Raw genomic sequence first — 17,745 nt, forward strand, 5'->3', positions numbered from 1 at the left:
CACAGCTGCAGCCAGCACAGCACAGCTGCAGCCAGCACAGCACACCTGCAGCCCAGCACAGCACAGCTGCAGCCCAGCACAGCACACCTGCAGCACAGCACACCTGCAGCCAGCACAGCACACCTGCAGCCCAGCACAGCTGCAGCCCAGCACAGCACACCTGCAGCACAGCACACCTGCAGCACAGCACACCTGCAGCCAGCACAGCACACCTGCAGCCAGCACAGCACACCTGCAGCACAGCACAGCACACCTGCAGCCCAGCACAGCACACCTGCAGCCCAGCACAGCACACCTGCAGCCAGCACAGCACAGCTGCAGCCAGCACAGCTGCAGCCCAGCACAGCACACCTGCAGCACAGCACACCTGCAGCCCAGCACAGCACACCTGCAGCCCAGCACAGCACACCTGCAGCCAGCACAGCACACCTGCAGCCCAGCACAGCACACCTGCAGCACCAAGGGCCGCAGAGCCGCTGCAGGAAAACAGCCTGCTTCCCTGGCCAGCATGGAAAAATGAAATGGCATCTCCATTGTCACACTGGAGAAAATGGATATGCTCTTCCTCGTTTTGACTTATCTGACAAAGTAATTGAGAAAAAACAATTTTATTTCTATATCCATTTATTATTTTGGTCTGTAAAAATATAAGACTAATATACAACTACATCTAGCTTGATTTTTGTAAAATCAAATATTCATTCGGTGAGATACCAATGTACATTATACATTAAAGTTGTAAGAAAAATACTGATATTTGACATTTTAAACAAGTTCATTCATGTAAAAATCACATTGCAAGTAAAATTTAATTAGAAAATACATAATATTCACAAAAATACACATGTTAAAGACAGTTTGTGAGAACATTGTCCTAAATTTAATTCAGGTGTGGAAAAAAAAGTATGATTCACAGTTAGGCTTGACTTCTCCAGTACCACAGCAGAACTTTAAAGTAAATGCATCTTAATTCTATTAAGAATTTGTTCTTCTTCCTATTAAGGTGCACTTAGATCTCCCAGTCACCAGGGAGGAATCACTTTTCCCCCTCTGTGCATGTACACAACATGTAACACTAGTCAAAGGAATTTTAGTTTTTCATTCCATTCTGAAATAATTTGGGTATTTCATAAATTAATTTATAAAATCTGGCTTGAAAACACAATTTACACACAGAGAATACTTAATACACAGATTACATCAATAGCAGCGTAACATTGTCAATCATGCACAGCATCCTCACTATCACTTCTGGATATTTTTCTCCTTTTTTTAGCTATAGATAAAATCTATATAAAACAGTCAAGCCTTTAAGTATTGTCTTCCAGGGAGAAAACAGTATAGATGTTAAAAATTTAGGAGGTAGTGAACGAAAGGCTAACAATATCAGCATATTTTAAAAAACCTTATACCGAACCCCAGTATCATTTATATATAAAATTAAATTTAGCCACACATAATCAACCATTGATCATCCTGAAGTAGCAATTTAAAAATATTTTGTAATTAACAGTGTAGGTATTAGTAAGATATGGAAGAACTTTAGAAACTTTATGGTAACTGCAGCATTAAGCAATTACATGCTGTGCAGTCTGTCATTGTAACTGTAAATACACATTTTTTAGATTTATTCTTTAAAGTTTTTATCAAGTCCCAAATGCTTAGTTTTATTATGTCACCAAATTTCTGTGAAACAGAACATGATGTATATCAGAAAGAACATTATCTCCTGCTTAGATTACTCTGTTTGCAGGAAAGGTCCTAAGAGATGAAGTCTCATGCAGTTTGGAGTAGGACCCCAGTTAAATTTCTACAAGTCCTTAATACTGGCATAAATATTACTCAAAGTACCCATGCACGTGCCTGGCAGCACAGCAGCCTCGGGGCTGGGCCCTGCCAGGTTCCTGGCCAGACTGAGCCCTCCCAGGCAAGTCCATCCTCCCAGCTGTGACCCCAGCTGCAAAATCCTCATGGACCCATCAGCCCCACGTGGATCTGCACAGAATGAAAACATCACACCTGCACTTCCAGTTCATTCTCTGTACCTGTGGACCTCTCTTCTCTTCCCATCCAAGTGCCTTTATTCCTTTGATTATTCACAATACATTCAAGTAAACCAAAGGCACAGAAGTGCAAACTAGCAGAATAAAGAGTCTCACCCTCCACTGGTGATTTCATACAGGAAGGAAAGTATTTTGACAAAGGAAAATAAAAGATATTTTCAAAGTAAACAATCTTCCACAAAGAAAGGAAGTGTAGAGCAGCACTGAGAGAAAACACGTACAGGTAAAGTCTCCATGTTGCAGAATGAACACTTCTTTTTCTCATTTCACACTAAGTGGATGTAGTTACTTCATTTTTAATAACTAGCAAAACAAGTGAAACACTTGAAAGATCTTGCTCTTGTAAAAGATCCCAGGGCTCTCCACACACACACAAAGAAACCATAAATAAGTGTGACAAAAGAGCCCCTCACCTGTATTTGCAGAGTATCACTGCTTGCTGTGCTCATTCTCCATAAATCCTAAGGGGGATAAATGCCTCTCTTGGCATCCTGGACTCCAATGGCATTGGACGTTTGAGAAAACTACTGCTCATCAGATACTAATTCCAAATGTGCACTTTGTAACACCAAACAGCAGGGATTTGTTTCTGCAGCACTGTTTGCATCACCACAAAAACCTGAAACAAACACAGGTTTAGCCTCTGACAGTCTGTAATGACTTTTACAGATTACATTAAACTTACATTGGTCTCCTGTTAGTGAAGTTACCAGAGGTAGATTTTCCTCAAAAATAGACTGAGGGGAAAAAAAGAATGGGGTCAGTCTCCCTTCCCACTCATCACATCTTCCCAGAGGGTGGAACATGCTCCCAAGCACCTGACTGCTGCTCTGGGGAGCACAGGACAGAACTGGCAGCACCCTGCCCCTCCTGCCGGGCTGACAGAGGCCATGGGATCCCTGGGGAGATCCTTCTCCACAATCCTATTAGTCCCCAGCTCATTTCCCTGCCACAACGTCTGTTCCAGAGGAGGGTCAGGTTGGGAATCAAGGGCCAAAGCAGGAGATACAAAAAGGGGAAGGATAAAAACAATGCTAGAAGCCTCCCCTGCAGCTGTCCCAGTGAGTGCAGTGGTTACACACTCCCCTTTGCTCTTGCAGCATCAGGACTTGCAACACTGTCATACCCACAACACCCAGCCAGGGCACACAGCGGTCTGCGTTTACAGAGCAGCTCCTAAAAATGAGTAAGTTATTATCACATGGCTCAAACAAGGTGTAGTAAAGCCTCATTCTGATTTAAAACTTGTTTTAATCCAGGGATTTAATTTAGACTGTTCTAACTCGTTCAGGTTTGAAGAAAGTCACTTTTATATAATCCAGACTCATTCCAACAAACCTTTGCTAGTAGAAATCTTTACAGTTTCTACTGTAATTTTAACAGAGATTACCTTATGCTATTTCTATTGCATTAAGTTTGTATTTGTTTTGCTTGTAACTTCCTGGGATTAGTAACTAAATCCAATGATATTCTTAAATATTGCAAAGTAGAATGGGAACAGGTCTTTGATGCATTAGTGTTAATACTTTCACATTTGAATTTCATAATCAGAGTCATTAAAAGCAAACTTGCCTGGCCATTAAAACTAGTAATGGTGCCTGACTAACGAGCCTGTGGTTGCACATTCACTCACAAAGGAACAGTGACCTCCAAAGCCCCACTGCAGGTGCTGCCCACAGAGCCCTGCTGTCCCTGTGTCAGCCAGGACCAGAGCAGCCACCCCATCTCTTCCCAGCCCACCTCTGGCTCTGTCCCAGTTTCCTCTTGCCCAGAGCCCACACACAGCTCTGCCAGCGGAGCAGCAGCCAGGACAGGAGTGAGGGGGCTGGAGCAGCTCCATCCCACGTAAGCAGCACTTCAGAGGAACGTGAAACCACAGTCCATGAGACGCTCAGCCTCACACGTAAGGAAGTTTACTTCTACAGAACCAGTAGTATACAGCATTAAAAAAATAAGAAAAATCAAGTACCTTTAAAAGAAAGCTCACAGCCATCTCTTAGCTATCCTTCATTTTAAATTTAAATTTTCTTCGTTCAATTTCAGCTATTTATCAATTATCGTCCAGCTTTGTGCATTATTTACATTGAAGTGCAGAATTAATGAAGTTAGTCAACCTACATAATTTTGAATTTCTTGTATTTACTCTTTTCCCTCCTTTTAATCTAACTGCAGTGCTTGGTAGATGGAGAGGTATAAAATGTGTTACATATTAAGCCCAATTAAAACACGTATGGCATCCTTACTTCTATAAAGTACACCAATGTCATTTCATAGCGTTATTATAGTTCCATCTTCTTCTAAGGACTTACGCCCTGGCTCTGGTACTTCATACTCCATACTAATGCTGCCTGCTGAGTGATTCAAGTTCACCTCACTGGAAGGAAGGAATCCATTTTGTGTGGACTCGTGGAGGAGTTCAATTTGTGATAAGGATTCTATGCTTGCACTGGTAGGCGCGGCTTTCGGGATCTGCTGCGGTTCACCACTGTCTTCAATAATAATGTCCTCCTCATCGCTCTCCTCTTCTCCTTGCAGCAGATTTCCCAGAATGTTTGGAGTGCTGCTGGGAAGGCTGGACTCAGTGGACTGGCCGGAGCTGCCCGAAGTCCGACTGTTCCTCACGACGTTGTTCCTCTGGTTGGCAGGTCTGACCGTGATGATCAGGTTGCGGCTGTTTGCAATCATCATGTCTGTAACTTGATCGAGGCTTTTTCCTGACACCTCTATCCCATTCACCTCCAGCACCTCATCATTGACAGCCAGCAGGCCCGTGCTCTGAGCCAGCCCCCCGGGGACCAGCCTGGATATGAAAATGCCCGGCACCTTCTCCAGCCCGTGCGGGGTGACCCTGACGCTGGAGCCGTCACGGATGTAGAAGCCCAGGGGTTTGTCGGTGCCGTACTTGTAGAGCCTCACCCTGCGGTGGGTCTCGGGCAGAATATCCACGTCTATGATGGAGGACACGGGCCTGAAGTCCTGGGGCATGCTAATGACAATGTGGGGCTTCTTCTTGTGGTTATCCGGACGTAGCACGTTGGATAAGACGTTCTTCTTCCTCGTCATGGTATCCGTCCCGAAGGCACTGTAGTCTGCGTCTTCTGTAAGACAGAGCACACGGGGATTAGAGCAGGCACGGCCAGGTCATGCTGCTAACGTGTGTTAGCCCAGCACAGGCCAACAGCCCATCCACTGGCAGCCTTACTATCACAGAAACCTTTCTCTCCACTCACAAAACAAAAGCTTTAATGTCATGAGATTCAAAGTTTGGAATACTTTTGGTTTTCTTCTACCGAAGGAAAAAGCGTGCACAAAAGAAATTGAAGCAAGTTAGCAGCAGCAGACACAAAGAGCGACAGCTGCCTGAGAAAGGGCAGAATGGAAAGAGTGAGTACATTCCTAGAAACATTTTAATTTTATTCAGAGTAATTCCACTTGCTAGTTTTCTCTCCTCAGGTTTCAGATCATTGGAAAAGAAAGAATGAAAAAGGGAAAGCAGCCAGTGTGCCTATTATTGCCTAGTTACTGGGAGCCAGCCAAGTGACCTGGATTCAAACTCCAGAAAGCTTATTCCATTCTGCACTCCTCCCTCCCCCATGCCATGGAGGTAAAATGGCTGTGGAGCAGAAACAAAGAGACCTCGCACACAAATACTTCAAGCAAAACTGTTCATGCAATGCCGTAACTGCCACAATTTGATACAGGAATAGGCAAATGGCTTAGAGCTTAAAAAAAACCCAAAAGAAAACATGTATATTAGACTTACAACTACTTGTAAGGGATGAGAAAACATGTTTTGTGGAAGCAATACTGATTTCTGAAATGCTTATTTACCAAAGGTTCCATTTTTCTTTTTAATATGCAATAAGTCACCAAAAAGAATGAACCTAAATATATTCAGATCTGAGCTTCCTCAGAATTACACTTGTACTTACTGCACACATCTTTGTCCCACAGGGGAAAATCCCCAATAATCACGCAGAACTGGACTGCAGTAACCCTAGGACCCAGAGAAGTTGGGATTTCTTTGTATTAGGCCATTCAGATGCCATTGGTACAGCCAAGAAAGTGGAAGAATGGCTATACATTTCAATCTGTGGACTGGGCTGACTGTGGCAATGCTGCCCTGGTGGCATTTCAGGACAGCTGCCAGCTGCTGAGGAAATCAATGAGTGCACTTGTTTCTGAGGCTGAGATACACAGACATGAAGCAGTGAGATTTGGACTCTTCAGATGCTTTAAGCAAGACAGAACAGAGAAAGTATTCCTGGAGCAACAGGCTAGCACTACTGCAGCATGTAACACCAACTCCTCCCTTCCCTGCCTTTAGGGCTGCTGAAAACAAGAACAGTCCTTTAGCTGCTCTAGGAAGGCAGCCTTGGACCTAGTACTCTATAAGATAAAGGACAAGAGGAAAAGAAACAAATTCAAATTAGCCCACAAAAAAACCTCAAAGGGATTTATTGTCAGCTCCTGGCTTGTGTGTACACAATAGTTCATCAACATGTTTTAGAAAAATGTGTCCTGATGATGGCCTCATTTACATTTCTTTTTTATTTCCTTTGTTGAAAAAAATAATTACACCATAAGGAAGGCAAAGCTCTTGCTTAGCTGTTTGCTAAACACAGAGCATCTTTTGCACTGATGTTTACAGCTAAAGTTGTTCAACAATTTAATTGACACAATTGGGAGTTATTTCCCAATAACTTGGGAAATATGAAGATACCTGATTGACACAGCCCTATTATAGCCTAAAGTCACTTCCATAGCAATCTCAGTTACTTTGTAATTGAAATTTTAATTAATATAACAGTAGATCTTAACATCAAGCACAAAGGCTCTAGAAATAGCCTAAAATCTGATCTTCACAAATCTAAGGGTGTTAGGTCAGTTGTGTTGAAGAGTTGGTACCTTAAAAAACAATTCAACCTCCCCAGCCAAAGCACAGTAACAGGTGAACTGTGTCTGAAATAAAACACCTACAAAAATGCAAACTCAGCCTTTACTCTGTAGTCAGACATCCCAAAGGGCCTTCTAAGATCAGCTGGTTAAGCCCCTGTACTCCACTGCTGACAACTAACCTGCTGACTTTTCAGACAACACGGAGCAATTCTTTTCATCTTTGCTAAAAATTTATGATCAAAGTAAAAAGTGAGAGAAGATTTGCCCTTATCTCTCCTGACAACCCATCCAACCAGTTTCCAGTCAGACATCTGGTGTTCCATTGAAAGGATTTTTGCAATTCAATGAGGTGCAATAACTTCTCTTTTTTTACTTAGAACTACAATTGTTTACAAAACAACCTGGAAAGGTCAACTATGAAATCAGATCCTAGACAGGTCCACCTTTAAATACCTGTTGCTGCTTTAAACACAAGGTAATACTTGCACTCACTCCTGCTGCAGTGGGAGTTGCTGATGACAGCTCCAGGTCCCAACAGACTGGTGCCAGTCAAGCACTCAGTTCCTGCTGCTTTTGGAAAACACACGAGAAAACATGACAGCAAAGCTTTGTTTTGATTTTTGTACAAGTGTTCTCCCAGGTGCATTGCAACATTAAAAGGTATTCAATTGATGGGGTTTTCTCCTTAATTTCCAAGTGCACATATTCAGAGAATCAGACTCTGTGGTATTTTACCCATTCTGCCATATCAAATATATAAAGTATTCAATGTTCTCAGCTTGCCACAGTGGCTATAAGGCTTCTTCACCAGGCCACACACCCTGCAGGAAGTCTGGCATGGACTGGATATACAAACACGTATTTATTATATCCAAGTAGATCTATCACGTCCTGTAAATGATCAAAGACAGTTTGTGCTCTTTACTCAAATCATTTAGAAGTGTTCCCAACTTCCTTCACAGAAACCAGCTCCCAGCCCACCTTCCACAACTATCAGCTGGTAACTTCTGTACAAATCAAATTTTTCCACTTAGCAGATAAACATGAAATCAGCTCCAACAGGACTGGCTTTGAAAGAAATATTATGTAAACGTCTGTATATGAAATAACAGATTCAAAAGGATTTTTTAAACAAAAACTAAGAGCAGAAAAACATTTCTTGGAAAAGAGAAGAACTTTAAAAGTCTCCTTCACAAGACAAATCAGAAATCTTAAAATGAGCTGGTGATTTTGTTTTTAGTACTTAAGTTACAGAACACATGGCTGAAATAAATGTATCCCAAAATTGCAAGCCAGATGTTAAGACACGTAAGAAACTCTCATACACCAGAAGGAAAGTTTTTTTTCATTATAACTGCTCTTAATAGTTTAATAATTCAGAACTAGCAGGAATCTTAAGATATACAGTTAAGGTTAGAGAATTTGTGAGAAAAAAACAGTGAAAGGTTGATAAACTCATCTCCCCAAATCTCAGCAGAACAGCGCACTGGGTAACCTCTCTTCCACTGCTGAACAAGTTTTCTAAAGCAATACTCTCAAGTACAAAGGCATCTTTGTTCTGGCACCTCACTAATCAGTTTAAAGCCCCAGCAAAAAATATTTTGGCCTAAAGCCAAAGGACAAGGTGTTAACTACAGATAGTGTGAAGGAGAAGGCCCACACTGTGCAGGAAGGATTTTTTGCCCCAGCAGCTTCAAGCTCAAGGTGGCACCAATCTGTACAGACTTATTACACGGAATTGGAAACAAAAGCCCACAGATGCCAAATCTGCTTTCAATTTAATGTTATTGAAGACAGATTTTTGAAATATTTTCCTGATCCATTTGTAAATCAATGTAGAGTTACCCCTCGAGAATTAAATTTTCAAAACCCCCAAGTAGTTAGTATATTTGAAGAGATGGAATTTAGCATTTTTTGAATACGACCCAACAAATCTCCTCTTATTTAGTCACAAAATATGGTTTTAGGAAACTAACCTGTGTTTTTAGCAAGAGGCCTCAGAATAGCCAGGTCAGTCCACAAAGCTGTTTAAAAAGCCAACTGCTCTTACTTCTCACCAAAATAAAGCTTCTCAGTGACAAAGGCTTCCTCAAGAGGCACAAGTGGATTAACCAAAGAATCCACTTCCCACTAAATATAGCCACATACATGCAGAACTTGCAGGAGCTGGATATTGTAATTTAGAAACCTGTGAGGGACTGCTAAGGATATTATAATGAAATGTATCTTCTGTTATCTCTATTGTTCTTGTATTTACAATGCAAAGTTCTCCACATCAAGCTGCCCTTCAGCCTGTGCAGACTGTTCCCCTCCATTTTCTCTTCAGAAGGGCTTTTCTCACAGACAGAGTGACTCCCATACATCTGGATTTAATCTCAAAACATCAGTTTAACCTTTAAATACCAGATGTCAACAGTACCTGTTAATCTGTTAAACTGCAGAATGAAATTCCAGCGAGGAATGTTTTCTGCAAGCTGACAGCCAATTGTGACTTGTGCAACATCAATCCCCAGTTTAGATTTAGCACTGGAGCAGTTTATAAAGTATTTTAAAGGAATTTTGTGAAATACAATTGGAGAAGTCTAAGGGGAATAATGTGATTTCATTACAAGATCTCTAGGTTTTTTACCATGATCAACCAAGCCACATAAATGTGCAGGACAAACAGAGCTTTCAGAAATGAGGAGTCTAAATCAAACAGGAGAGAAGAGTTCTTATTCTGGCATAACATTTCCCAAATTCTGGAGTCCCATTATCACAACCATTGCTTATTAATAACCTTGCAGCTCCCATTCCAACCCCTCAAGGTGTTCCTTGGATACAATATACTAAGAAGTTAATACTATTTACATTAGATTTCACTGCAGTCTGCTCATACCTCAAGTTAGCTTTGCACAAATTACATGTCATTTCTAAACAATTAAGACAGTGTGATAAAAAATTAATATCCTATAAGGCACCAAAACACTTTCCCTCTTGCCCACAGTGGCTTTTTATCTAAGATCTAAATTCCCATCTACTGCTGCTGGAAATACAAAAGAAGTTAAGTTCCATTACAAAACCCACAAAAAATTTTCAGCTGATTTAAGAGAATGCATGAAAGCCACAGGTACCGTTGCAGGTGGAAAAGTAACTTGTACCACTTATAGCTCCAAACCAGCCCCATCAATAGCAAGTATTTGCTCAGACATTTCTTCTCCATCCCAGAGCCAGTAAGGCTGCTGCAATCTATGAATTAAGCACACTTAAATCATGCTGCACAAAATCTCAACCATCCCTAAGTCCACCAATCCAGCCTCAGTTACAGGAAAGCATCACAAATAAAATACAGAATAAAGTTATTTCTGTATTTTCCATCGAACAAACACCTGCTCTATACAGCAAAGATGCCTCAATTTCATGAACAGCTGTGGTCAGTGTGGCCACAACTAATCCCCAACAAAGTGCAGTGGAGACTGTGGTGCCAGCCTGGGTTTTTTATTCCCTGAAACTCCCCAGGCAGAAAGCTCTCATGTCCAAGGGAAGGCACTGACACCTGGTACTTTCTACACAGCTTTTCCTGCTTGTCAATTCTTGTTCTGATAAACTAAAATGGATTCATCTTCTACTTTTGCGCATTACATCAACTCCTAGCACCTCCTGGCAAGTGCCAGGACAAATAATCCACCTGGACCAAATCAAGGTAAATGGTGGTAGGAAACTAAGAAAGCATTACAAATGTAACACTAGGAACAGGCAACATCAGACCTGTCACACTAGGAACGATCTAAAAACATATGGTGTAAAAATATAAACTGAATAATCCCAGTCTGACAAAGTGGCTTATCCCTTCCTGTCATATGGCTACTGTAGGGGATTAGGTGGAATCACAGGCCTTGTCTCCCTCCAGGTTCTGCTAAAGCAAATGGTTCATGCCTTTGGCATTTCAGCACTGAGAACACAGCCCTTACCAGCCTATACTATCAACACAAAACAGACATTTTGCCAGCACCCAGCAGCTGCCAAGCAGCAACACTGATTATGAATATTGGGTTTGTGTCATGCTCTTGTGGAGATGTTCACTTTTAGGAGTGGGAGTTGATAAAAGGTTCTGATGCCCAAGCATTTTCCAAGGAAAAGATATCTTAGAAACAGCCAGGAACAACACCACAGGAACAAATACTAACTTCTAACTGGATTTTTGCCCTTCATGAACAAAAGCAGACAGTAGGAACACACAACCAGAGCAGACACACTACTTTCAAAGGCAAACCAACAAAGCAAGCTGTCCTCACTCCTGAGGTTTGCTAACTGATATAAGCTTGTTTTATTAGGAAAGTGTGATAAGAGTAGCATATTACAAAGTCTTGAATTTATACTTTAATATTGCGTTTAACACTTCATGTAATAACACTTCTAATATTACTTTCCATCCTTTAACGGTCTCTCCTCTTGTCTGATCGAGATTGGAATTTTAAGTGAAAAGTGTCCAAACTACAGAGCAGAAAACCTTAGTGGCTGAAAGTTTATTTTCATTTTCTTACATAAAACCAGAAAGAAGCATTTGCTAGAGATTTAACTTGATTTTAACTCAACTAAAGACAAGCAAAAAATCACAAAGTATAAATAGGTTGCCTGAGGAAGCCCTTGCAAGAGAGACAAGCTGTGAATACCTTTCGTGACTCATAATTATTACGGAATTTGACATGATGAAAGAGGACTGAAGGGTTTTTTCCTCCATACATCACACTGTAACTGGATAAACAGATGATTCACATTCTTCAAGTGCTCTTACCTTTTCTCTGAATGAAAATCCTGAGTAGAGGATTGGCTGTAGAGACTGCTTTGTGATAATTGTCATCATTATTGATAGGCAGCAGGTCTCCGTGAATGTCCGTGTATCCCACCAGAACATCAACGTTTGGGATCTTGTGCACGTGCTGCAACAATCCATAGAACTCCTCAAACTTTCCAGGTTTGGATCTCTCCAGAGAAAATCGTCGAAATTCTGCCCCAAACTACAACAAAATATATCTTACGTCATTAATATGGAAGCAACAGAATTATTTTATGTTAAACGAGAAACATTACAGAATTGAAAGCGCACTAAAACCTACAACAAACTATTTTGACACGGTATAACCAGTTGGTTAAAACAGGTGTTTTTTCCCCAAAGTTGTAGCTAGTTTTGTACCTGGTAGAACGAGTGCTTTTGAGCATGCCAAGGCTGTCTCATTGTTCCATTTAACAGAGCTCATCAGCACTAAGGTGACAAACCGGTGCAGGATTCCTGCAGGTTCTCACAGGCTGCTGAAGCAACCATGCTGGGCAAGGGACAGAACTGAGAGGCAGCAGTGCTGCGGCAGCTCAAAGCAGGGCTGTGATTAGCATCCTGTGGTATGTGACTACCTGGAATTTGGTTCCAAGAACTAGCAGTGCCCTTGAGAGCAGTGCACAGAGATTGTTACACAACTGCGGGTCACCCATGCAAGGCTGAGCAGCCCTCACACCCCCAGCTGTTAGGGCAGGAAATGAAAATGCCACTTGGGTGTGAAGACCACAAAGAACTGTTGTTGCTTTTCAGTCCAGCTCACGTGCAGCCCAGCTCTGAGGAGCTGATCTCAGGTCCACTCTGCTCCTGCCTGAAGAGAGGTAACAGAGGCAACCAGCCACTACCTCTGAGAGCGTTCAGAAGATTCGCTTGCATGGGCAAGGCTCAAATCTTGATTACAACAGTCTTTCAAATCAGGGTTCTATCCAGGATATAGAACCTGGATTTTCCGACCGTGGCAAGGTTCAGAAAATACGAAATAAATAAATAAATATAAATGAGTCACTGACACTACTTTCAGGGGTAGGATTTGCTTGTAGCCAACATAATCATTCAACAAAAAACCCAGCTCACAGATCCACTCAAGCTCAGTCTCCTAAATCATCTCTGAAGCAAACACTTATTAAAAACAGGTTGCTTATTAAGGCAATGATACAGCGGGGGCAGGCAGGAGACTCAACTGTGTGCCAAGAAAAGGATGAGCATTTGATGTAGACTGGACAAATTGTGATTTTTACCACACATAGCTAGTAAAATGTTGGTGTTCTGCCTAACAAGGGCAGGACCCAAAGCAAACAGAATACTGGATAAAAATTACTCCAAATCCTCCATATCAGGCACATACACAACATACCAGGGATGTCAAAAGTAATTCAGAGATAGCAGCAGCCAGGTTACAAAAACCAGAACAGACTGTATGAGTTAAAAGGATAATAAGCTAATAATTCAAAAAAACTCAGTTGGCTGGGTTTTTTTTTTTTTGTGTGAATTCTATTGCTGACCTACAGTGAAAATCAAGACTTTAAATATAATTTCTTCAGCAAGTTTAGTTTTAAGCAGAGAAGAAGGACACGTGGAACAAAATGCTCTGAGTGCAAGTGTGAGCCTCGGTATCACATACTTTGGTGTGTGTTACACACAGGAGATGCAGAGGTGCACTTTATCTCAGACCTGATTGCAATCTTTTGGAGAATAAAAGCCTGGGAGTTCTCACATACAAACAAGGAACTGAAAATCAGGAGACAAGGGCCCCGTTAACACCGTGCTAACTCAAAACAAGCTACACCTTCAACACCACACCTTCCCCTAAAAAGCTTCAAATAAAGGAGTTATCTGGGAACATTCCTGCTCTAAAAAGCCTGCAATTCGCTAACTAATAAGGCAGAAGGGATGATTCACAGCTGCTTACAAACAAAAGCCCAGCCCACAGGAGGAACTCCCACACGTCAGAGGCAGCACAGTTTAATCACGACATGGATGCAGGACCTCATCCTGTCCCAGATCCTTCCCCAGCTGCGGGATGCGTGAGCCCCATAGGAACTCCCCATGCATGGCAGCAATCGAAATTGTTTGGCTTTCAAGGATTACATAGTTTAAACATAATTCACTAATAAAAGTTTAAAAAGCCAACAACCTCACCCTCAGCTTGGAATAAATGTTGAATCTTACAACAAGCAAAGGGCCAGATTTTCAAATGTGTGATTTTTAGTTTTTCCATGTTATGTAATGTTATTAATATGTATTTAATACATATTTGGTGCAAATACCAAGAGACTCATAACCCACTTGCATTTCCTAACACGGTTTGCTCAATACTATTAGAAAGCAGGTAAAAGACAAGTCCAGCTGTACAATTCCATTATCTGAATCCCTGAAATGTCTGCATTTTCTATCAGATGCTGCACTCCATCCCATGGAAGAGGCTTGCACTGGATGTTCTAGAGACAAGACACTGGAAGAGTAACTTAAGCAGAGAAAGCTCCTTGCCACCTGAGCTCTTTACAAGCCTGTGCTGTTCCCCTGGAACTCCCCAGGGAGCCATGGCAGCACACCAGGAAGGCACCCGGGATGCTCGTTCAACACTCATTTATGGGTCACGTTTTTAAGTCCTGTGAAACACAACATAAAGCTGCTCTATGCAAGACTCCATTGCTGACAGAGCATGAGCTGCACTGACCTTCTCTGACTTACCAGTTACTAAGATTTTACTCAGAAAAAAATATTATTCCAAATCATGAGAGAGGGAGAAAACCTGAATTTTACTATATAGAGAACTTATTCTGGGGTTTCCATACCATCTCTAGGAACTCTAGACCAGGGTATAAAGTTTTATTTTCCATGACAAGAAAATGGGCAGACTGGAATTCAAGTACTATGGGGAATCGCAAGGGTGAGCTCAGAGCAGTTACCCAAACTGAATAAACTAAACTAACAAAAGGATTGTGCTCATATAACTGCAACCACAGTTGGGCTGTGCTGGCCCAGCCTTGTCAGCTGAGGCACAATTATTGATTTGGAATATCTAAATAAAGAGCTGTACATCACCGAGCAGCCTTCAAAGCCCAGGCCACTCCACGGGAATGGCTCCTTCCACCTCCCCCACAGGCCCTTCTTCCTTCTCTTCAGAATTGCTCATTTTCATAGAAGGAAGATGACTCCTCTGCAGTATTAAATTGAGGTGCTGTTCAATAATGCAATAGCAACAAGTAGTTCTAGGAATGCCTTGAATCTGCTCCATAATATGCACTTGAGGGACAATCCTTATTCATTAGGGATGCACTTCTCTCTACAAACACCTGGAATACATCACATGGCTGACTCCCTAGATATATTTTAAATCACGGAACACACACAGTGAGGAAACAGTAATCTTAGAGTTTTGGGGTGAGGAAACAAGTGATTTGGGTTTGTAAGCACATCATACTGATTGTTTTCAACCTTATAAAAGCATAAATGAAAGACGTCACCATCACAGTACTAACTTAACTGGTATTTGAAATAACAGCTACCAGATACTCCTGTGCTTGCTGCTTTAGGCCACATGAAAAATGAACACTTGAAAGAAATCATCCACACACTCTTCAGAAGTTCCAGCACTACGATGCCTTATCCTTAACCTTCCACACAGCTCAAGTCCTGACTGCTTCACCTGCACTGCTACTCTAACACTTCACTAGCAGGAAAGGAGGGGACAGAACACAGGCTGCTCCCCACTTCTAAAAAACAACCCAAGAGATCCATGTGTCCACCAATGGAAAGCACATTTCCACATGGATACACTTGCAATCCACCTAGGCAACGAAAAAGGAGTTTTAACTCAACATTTCTTTAACTAATAGACCTTCCACCTCAAACTGTACATTCAGCAGTTCTACAACTGGAAATTATTACAAATATGAAGCAGAACAAAAAAAAAATCCAATCTCCCTCAGAATATCAAAGCTTTACCAGAAATCTTTACCTAATCAGTAAATATAAACTAAAAACAGAAGAGATGGGGATACAGGTACGGGAGAATTTACAGAGCTGGACAAAGCTCTAAGCAGCTGACACCGGTGATCCCTGCAAGAACACACAGGTACACACTCCTGAAACACTGCCAGGGTAAAAGTCTCTCGGGGCCTCGAAGAGAAGGCAAACTCCACTTTTGGATACGGTAGCCAAGGCTCGCCTCTACCTCTCCTGTAAGCCTACACTGCACCGCACAAAAAGCTACAGAAAGACATGATCATTAAGGAGAAAAAGGTAACTACAGAAACAGTCACTAACAAACGCACTCATTGCAATTCGGACAAGAGCGGGTTTTGACGCTGGGGAATTATCACAGAACTGTTAGGGCTGGAAGGGACCTCTGGAGACCGTGTCAAGTATGTCTGTAATCACCTCTTTTGGCCCAGTGATCTCACGCTTTCCCCATAACACATATTTCTCCGTAAGTCTTTTAGTCTGTCCAGAAACTTAGGAGCCAACCCCAATTACCTGTTTTGTTTTTTTTTTAAAACCGCCTACATTTCCTCCCCGCAGACATCGCACCCAGCGAGCGACCCCAGCACCTCCGGCAGCCGTGGCGCCGGCGGCCAGAAGCACAGGTGTGGAGTGAGCGCCGAGGCCCGCCCGCCGAGCCCGGTGGCCTGCGGAGCGCTCAGGCCGCGGCGGGGCCGTGCCCCGGCGGCTCCTCGGGCAGGTGAGTCAGCAGCTGTCCCCGTCCCTGTGCCCGCAGCGACACCGCGGCCCGACGGCCCCGCAGGGCCGGCCCCGGCCTTCCCCCCGCGCCCGCGGCCCTCAGGCGGCGGCAGCTCCCACCTTGCTCTTCACCTCCATGGTGCCCAGGCCGCGGCTGCCCGCGGCGCCGCGCTGTGCCCGGTTCATGCCGCGCGCGGTCGCTGCGTGCGCTGCTCTCGCTCCTCTCTCCGCCGGAGCGCTGCGGGACGGGCAGCGGCGCGCCCCAGCCAAGAGACCCGGCACCCGCGGCCGCTCCGCCGCCTCCGCCCTCAGCGCGGCCGGGCGGGGGGGGGGCCGCGCGGCCCGGGCCCCTGCCGGGACCGGGGGCGGGGCCGCCGCCGCGCCGGCGCCGCCTCCGCGGGGCCGCGCACGGGCGGGGCCGCGCACCTGCCGCCGCAGCCTCGGCAAGATGGAGGCGGCGGGGCGCGGGCTGCCGGGGCTCTGTGCCGCTGTCCCCGCAGCAGGTGCGGGCTGTGCCCCCGCAGCCGGTGTCCCGCAGCGGCCGGGGATGTGCGCGCACGGGGCTGGAGCGCGGTTCGGCTCCCGCTGCCTCCTCAGGCACCTCCGGTCCCGCACCTCCGCATCCTCCCGCGGCCCTCAGGAGCCTCCGTGCCGAGCTCCCGCTCCTCCGCCGCCCTGAGGAGCCAGCCTTCACCCAAACACTCCCACAGCCCCCGGAGCCTCCGTGCCGAGCTCCCGCTCCTCCGCAGCCCTGAGGAGCCGCCATCCCGCTGCCCTCACAGCCCCGGGAGCTGCCCGGGGTCGGGCTGCCCTGAGGGCTCGGACCCCTCAGACATCGAGCTCGGGGATGGGCTGAAGCATCTCCACAGATCCAACCCCAGCCATTCTGGGATTCTGGGATCTTGGCATCCCACGGATATAACACACAAACCACACCAATGTTTGCTGATGTTTATACATTACACAAACAATCCTTGGTCAAGACAAAAGTATGAAGTCTCCCTCCCAGGATGTGGCTCTGTGTCCTGAACGTAAAGGTGTTCATGGAGCTTGTTTTCATTTTAGTCACAAATATGATCGCAGGATCTGGTAATGTCAGTGCTAACCTTCCTTACTGTATTAATTCTGAGACAGATCAATTATTTTCCATTAGAGTCCAGTTAAACTACCCTGACAAAAGTACAAAATCCACGAGTGGAGAGACGGTAAACTGTCTGAATAAAAATGACTTCTCACGTGTGTATGGGCAAGAAGAAAGCACGTACATTAATCTCATTATGTCAACAGACC

The 17,745-nt window shown here is 44.0% G+C and overlaps 1 protein-coding gene across 2 annotated transcripts; it reads right to left on the reverse strand.

Moving 5' to 3' along the window:
* Positions 1 to 645: 645 nt before the first annotated feature.
* PARD6B (par-6 family cell polarity regulator beta) lies at positions 646 to 16,743 on the reverse strand. 2 transcript variants are annotated; one of them, XM_014254247.2, is made up of 4 exons: positions 16,576 to 16,743; positions 11,737 to 11,959; positions 4,307 to 5,161; positions 646 to 2,682 (listed from the first exon to the last, which is right to left on the reverse strand). In XM_014254247.2, exons 1-3 carry the CDS (start codon positions 16,639 to 16,641, stop codon positions 4,332 to 4,334), a joined length of 1,119 nt encoding a protein of 372 aa, XP_014109722.1. In that variant the 5' UTR covers positions 16,642 to 16,743; the 3' UTR covers positions 646 to 2,682; positions 4,307 to 4,331. The 2 variants fall into 2 exon arrangements, with proteins under 2 accessions (XP_014109722.1, XP_005524930.1); XM_005524873.3 differs by having other exon boundaries at positions 646 to 5,161.
* Between the last annotated feature and the right edge of the window lie 1,002 nt (positions 16,744 to 17,745).

This window comes from Pseudopodoces humilis, chromosome 19 (assembly GCF_049639895.1).
Source record: "Pseudopodoces humilis isolate 2021_Gansu_Grassland_sample_001 chromosome 19, ASM4963989v1, whole genome shotgun sequence".
Lineage (NCBI taxonomy): Eukaryota > Metazoa > Chordata > Aves > Passeriformes > Paridae > Pseudopodoces > Pseudopodoces humilis.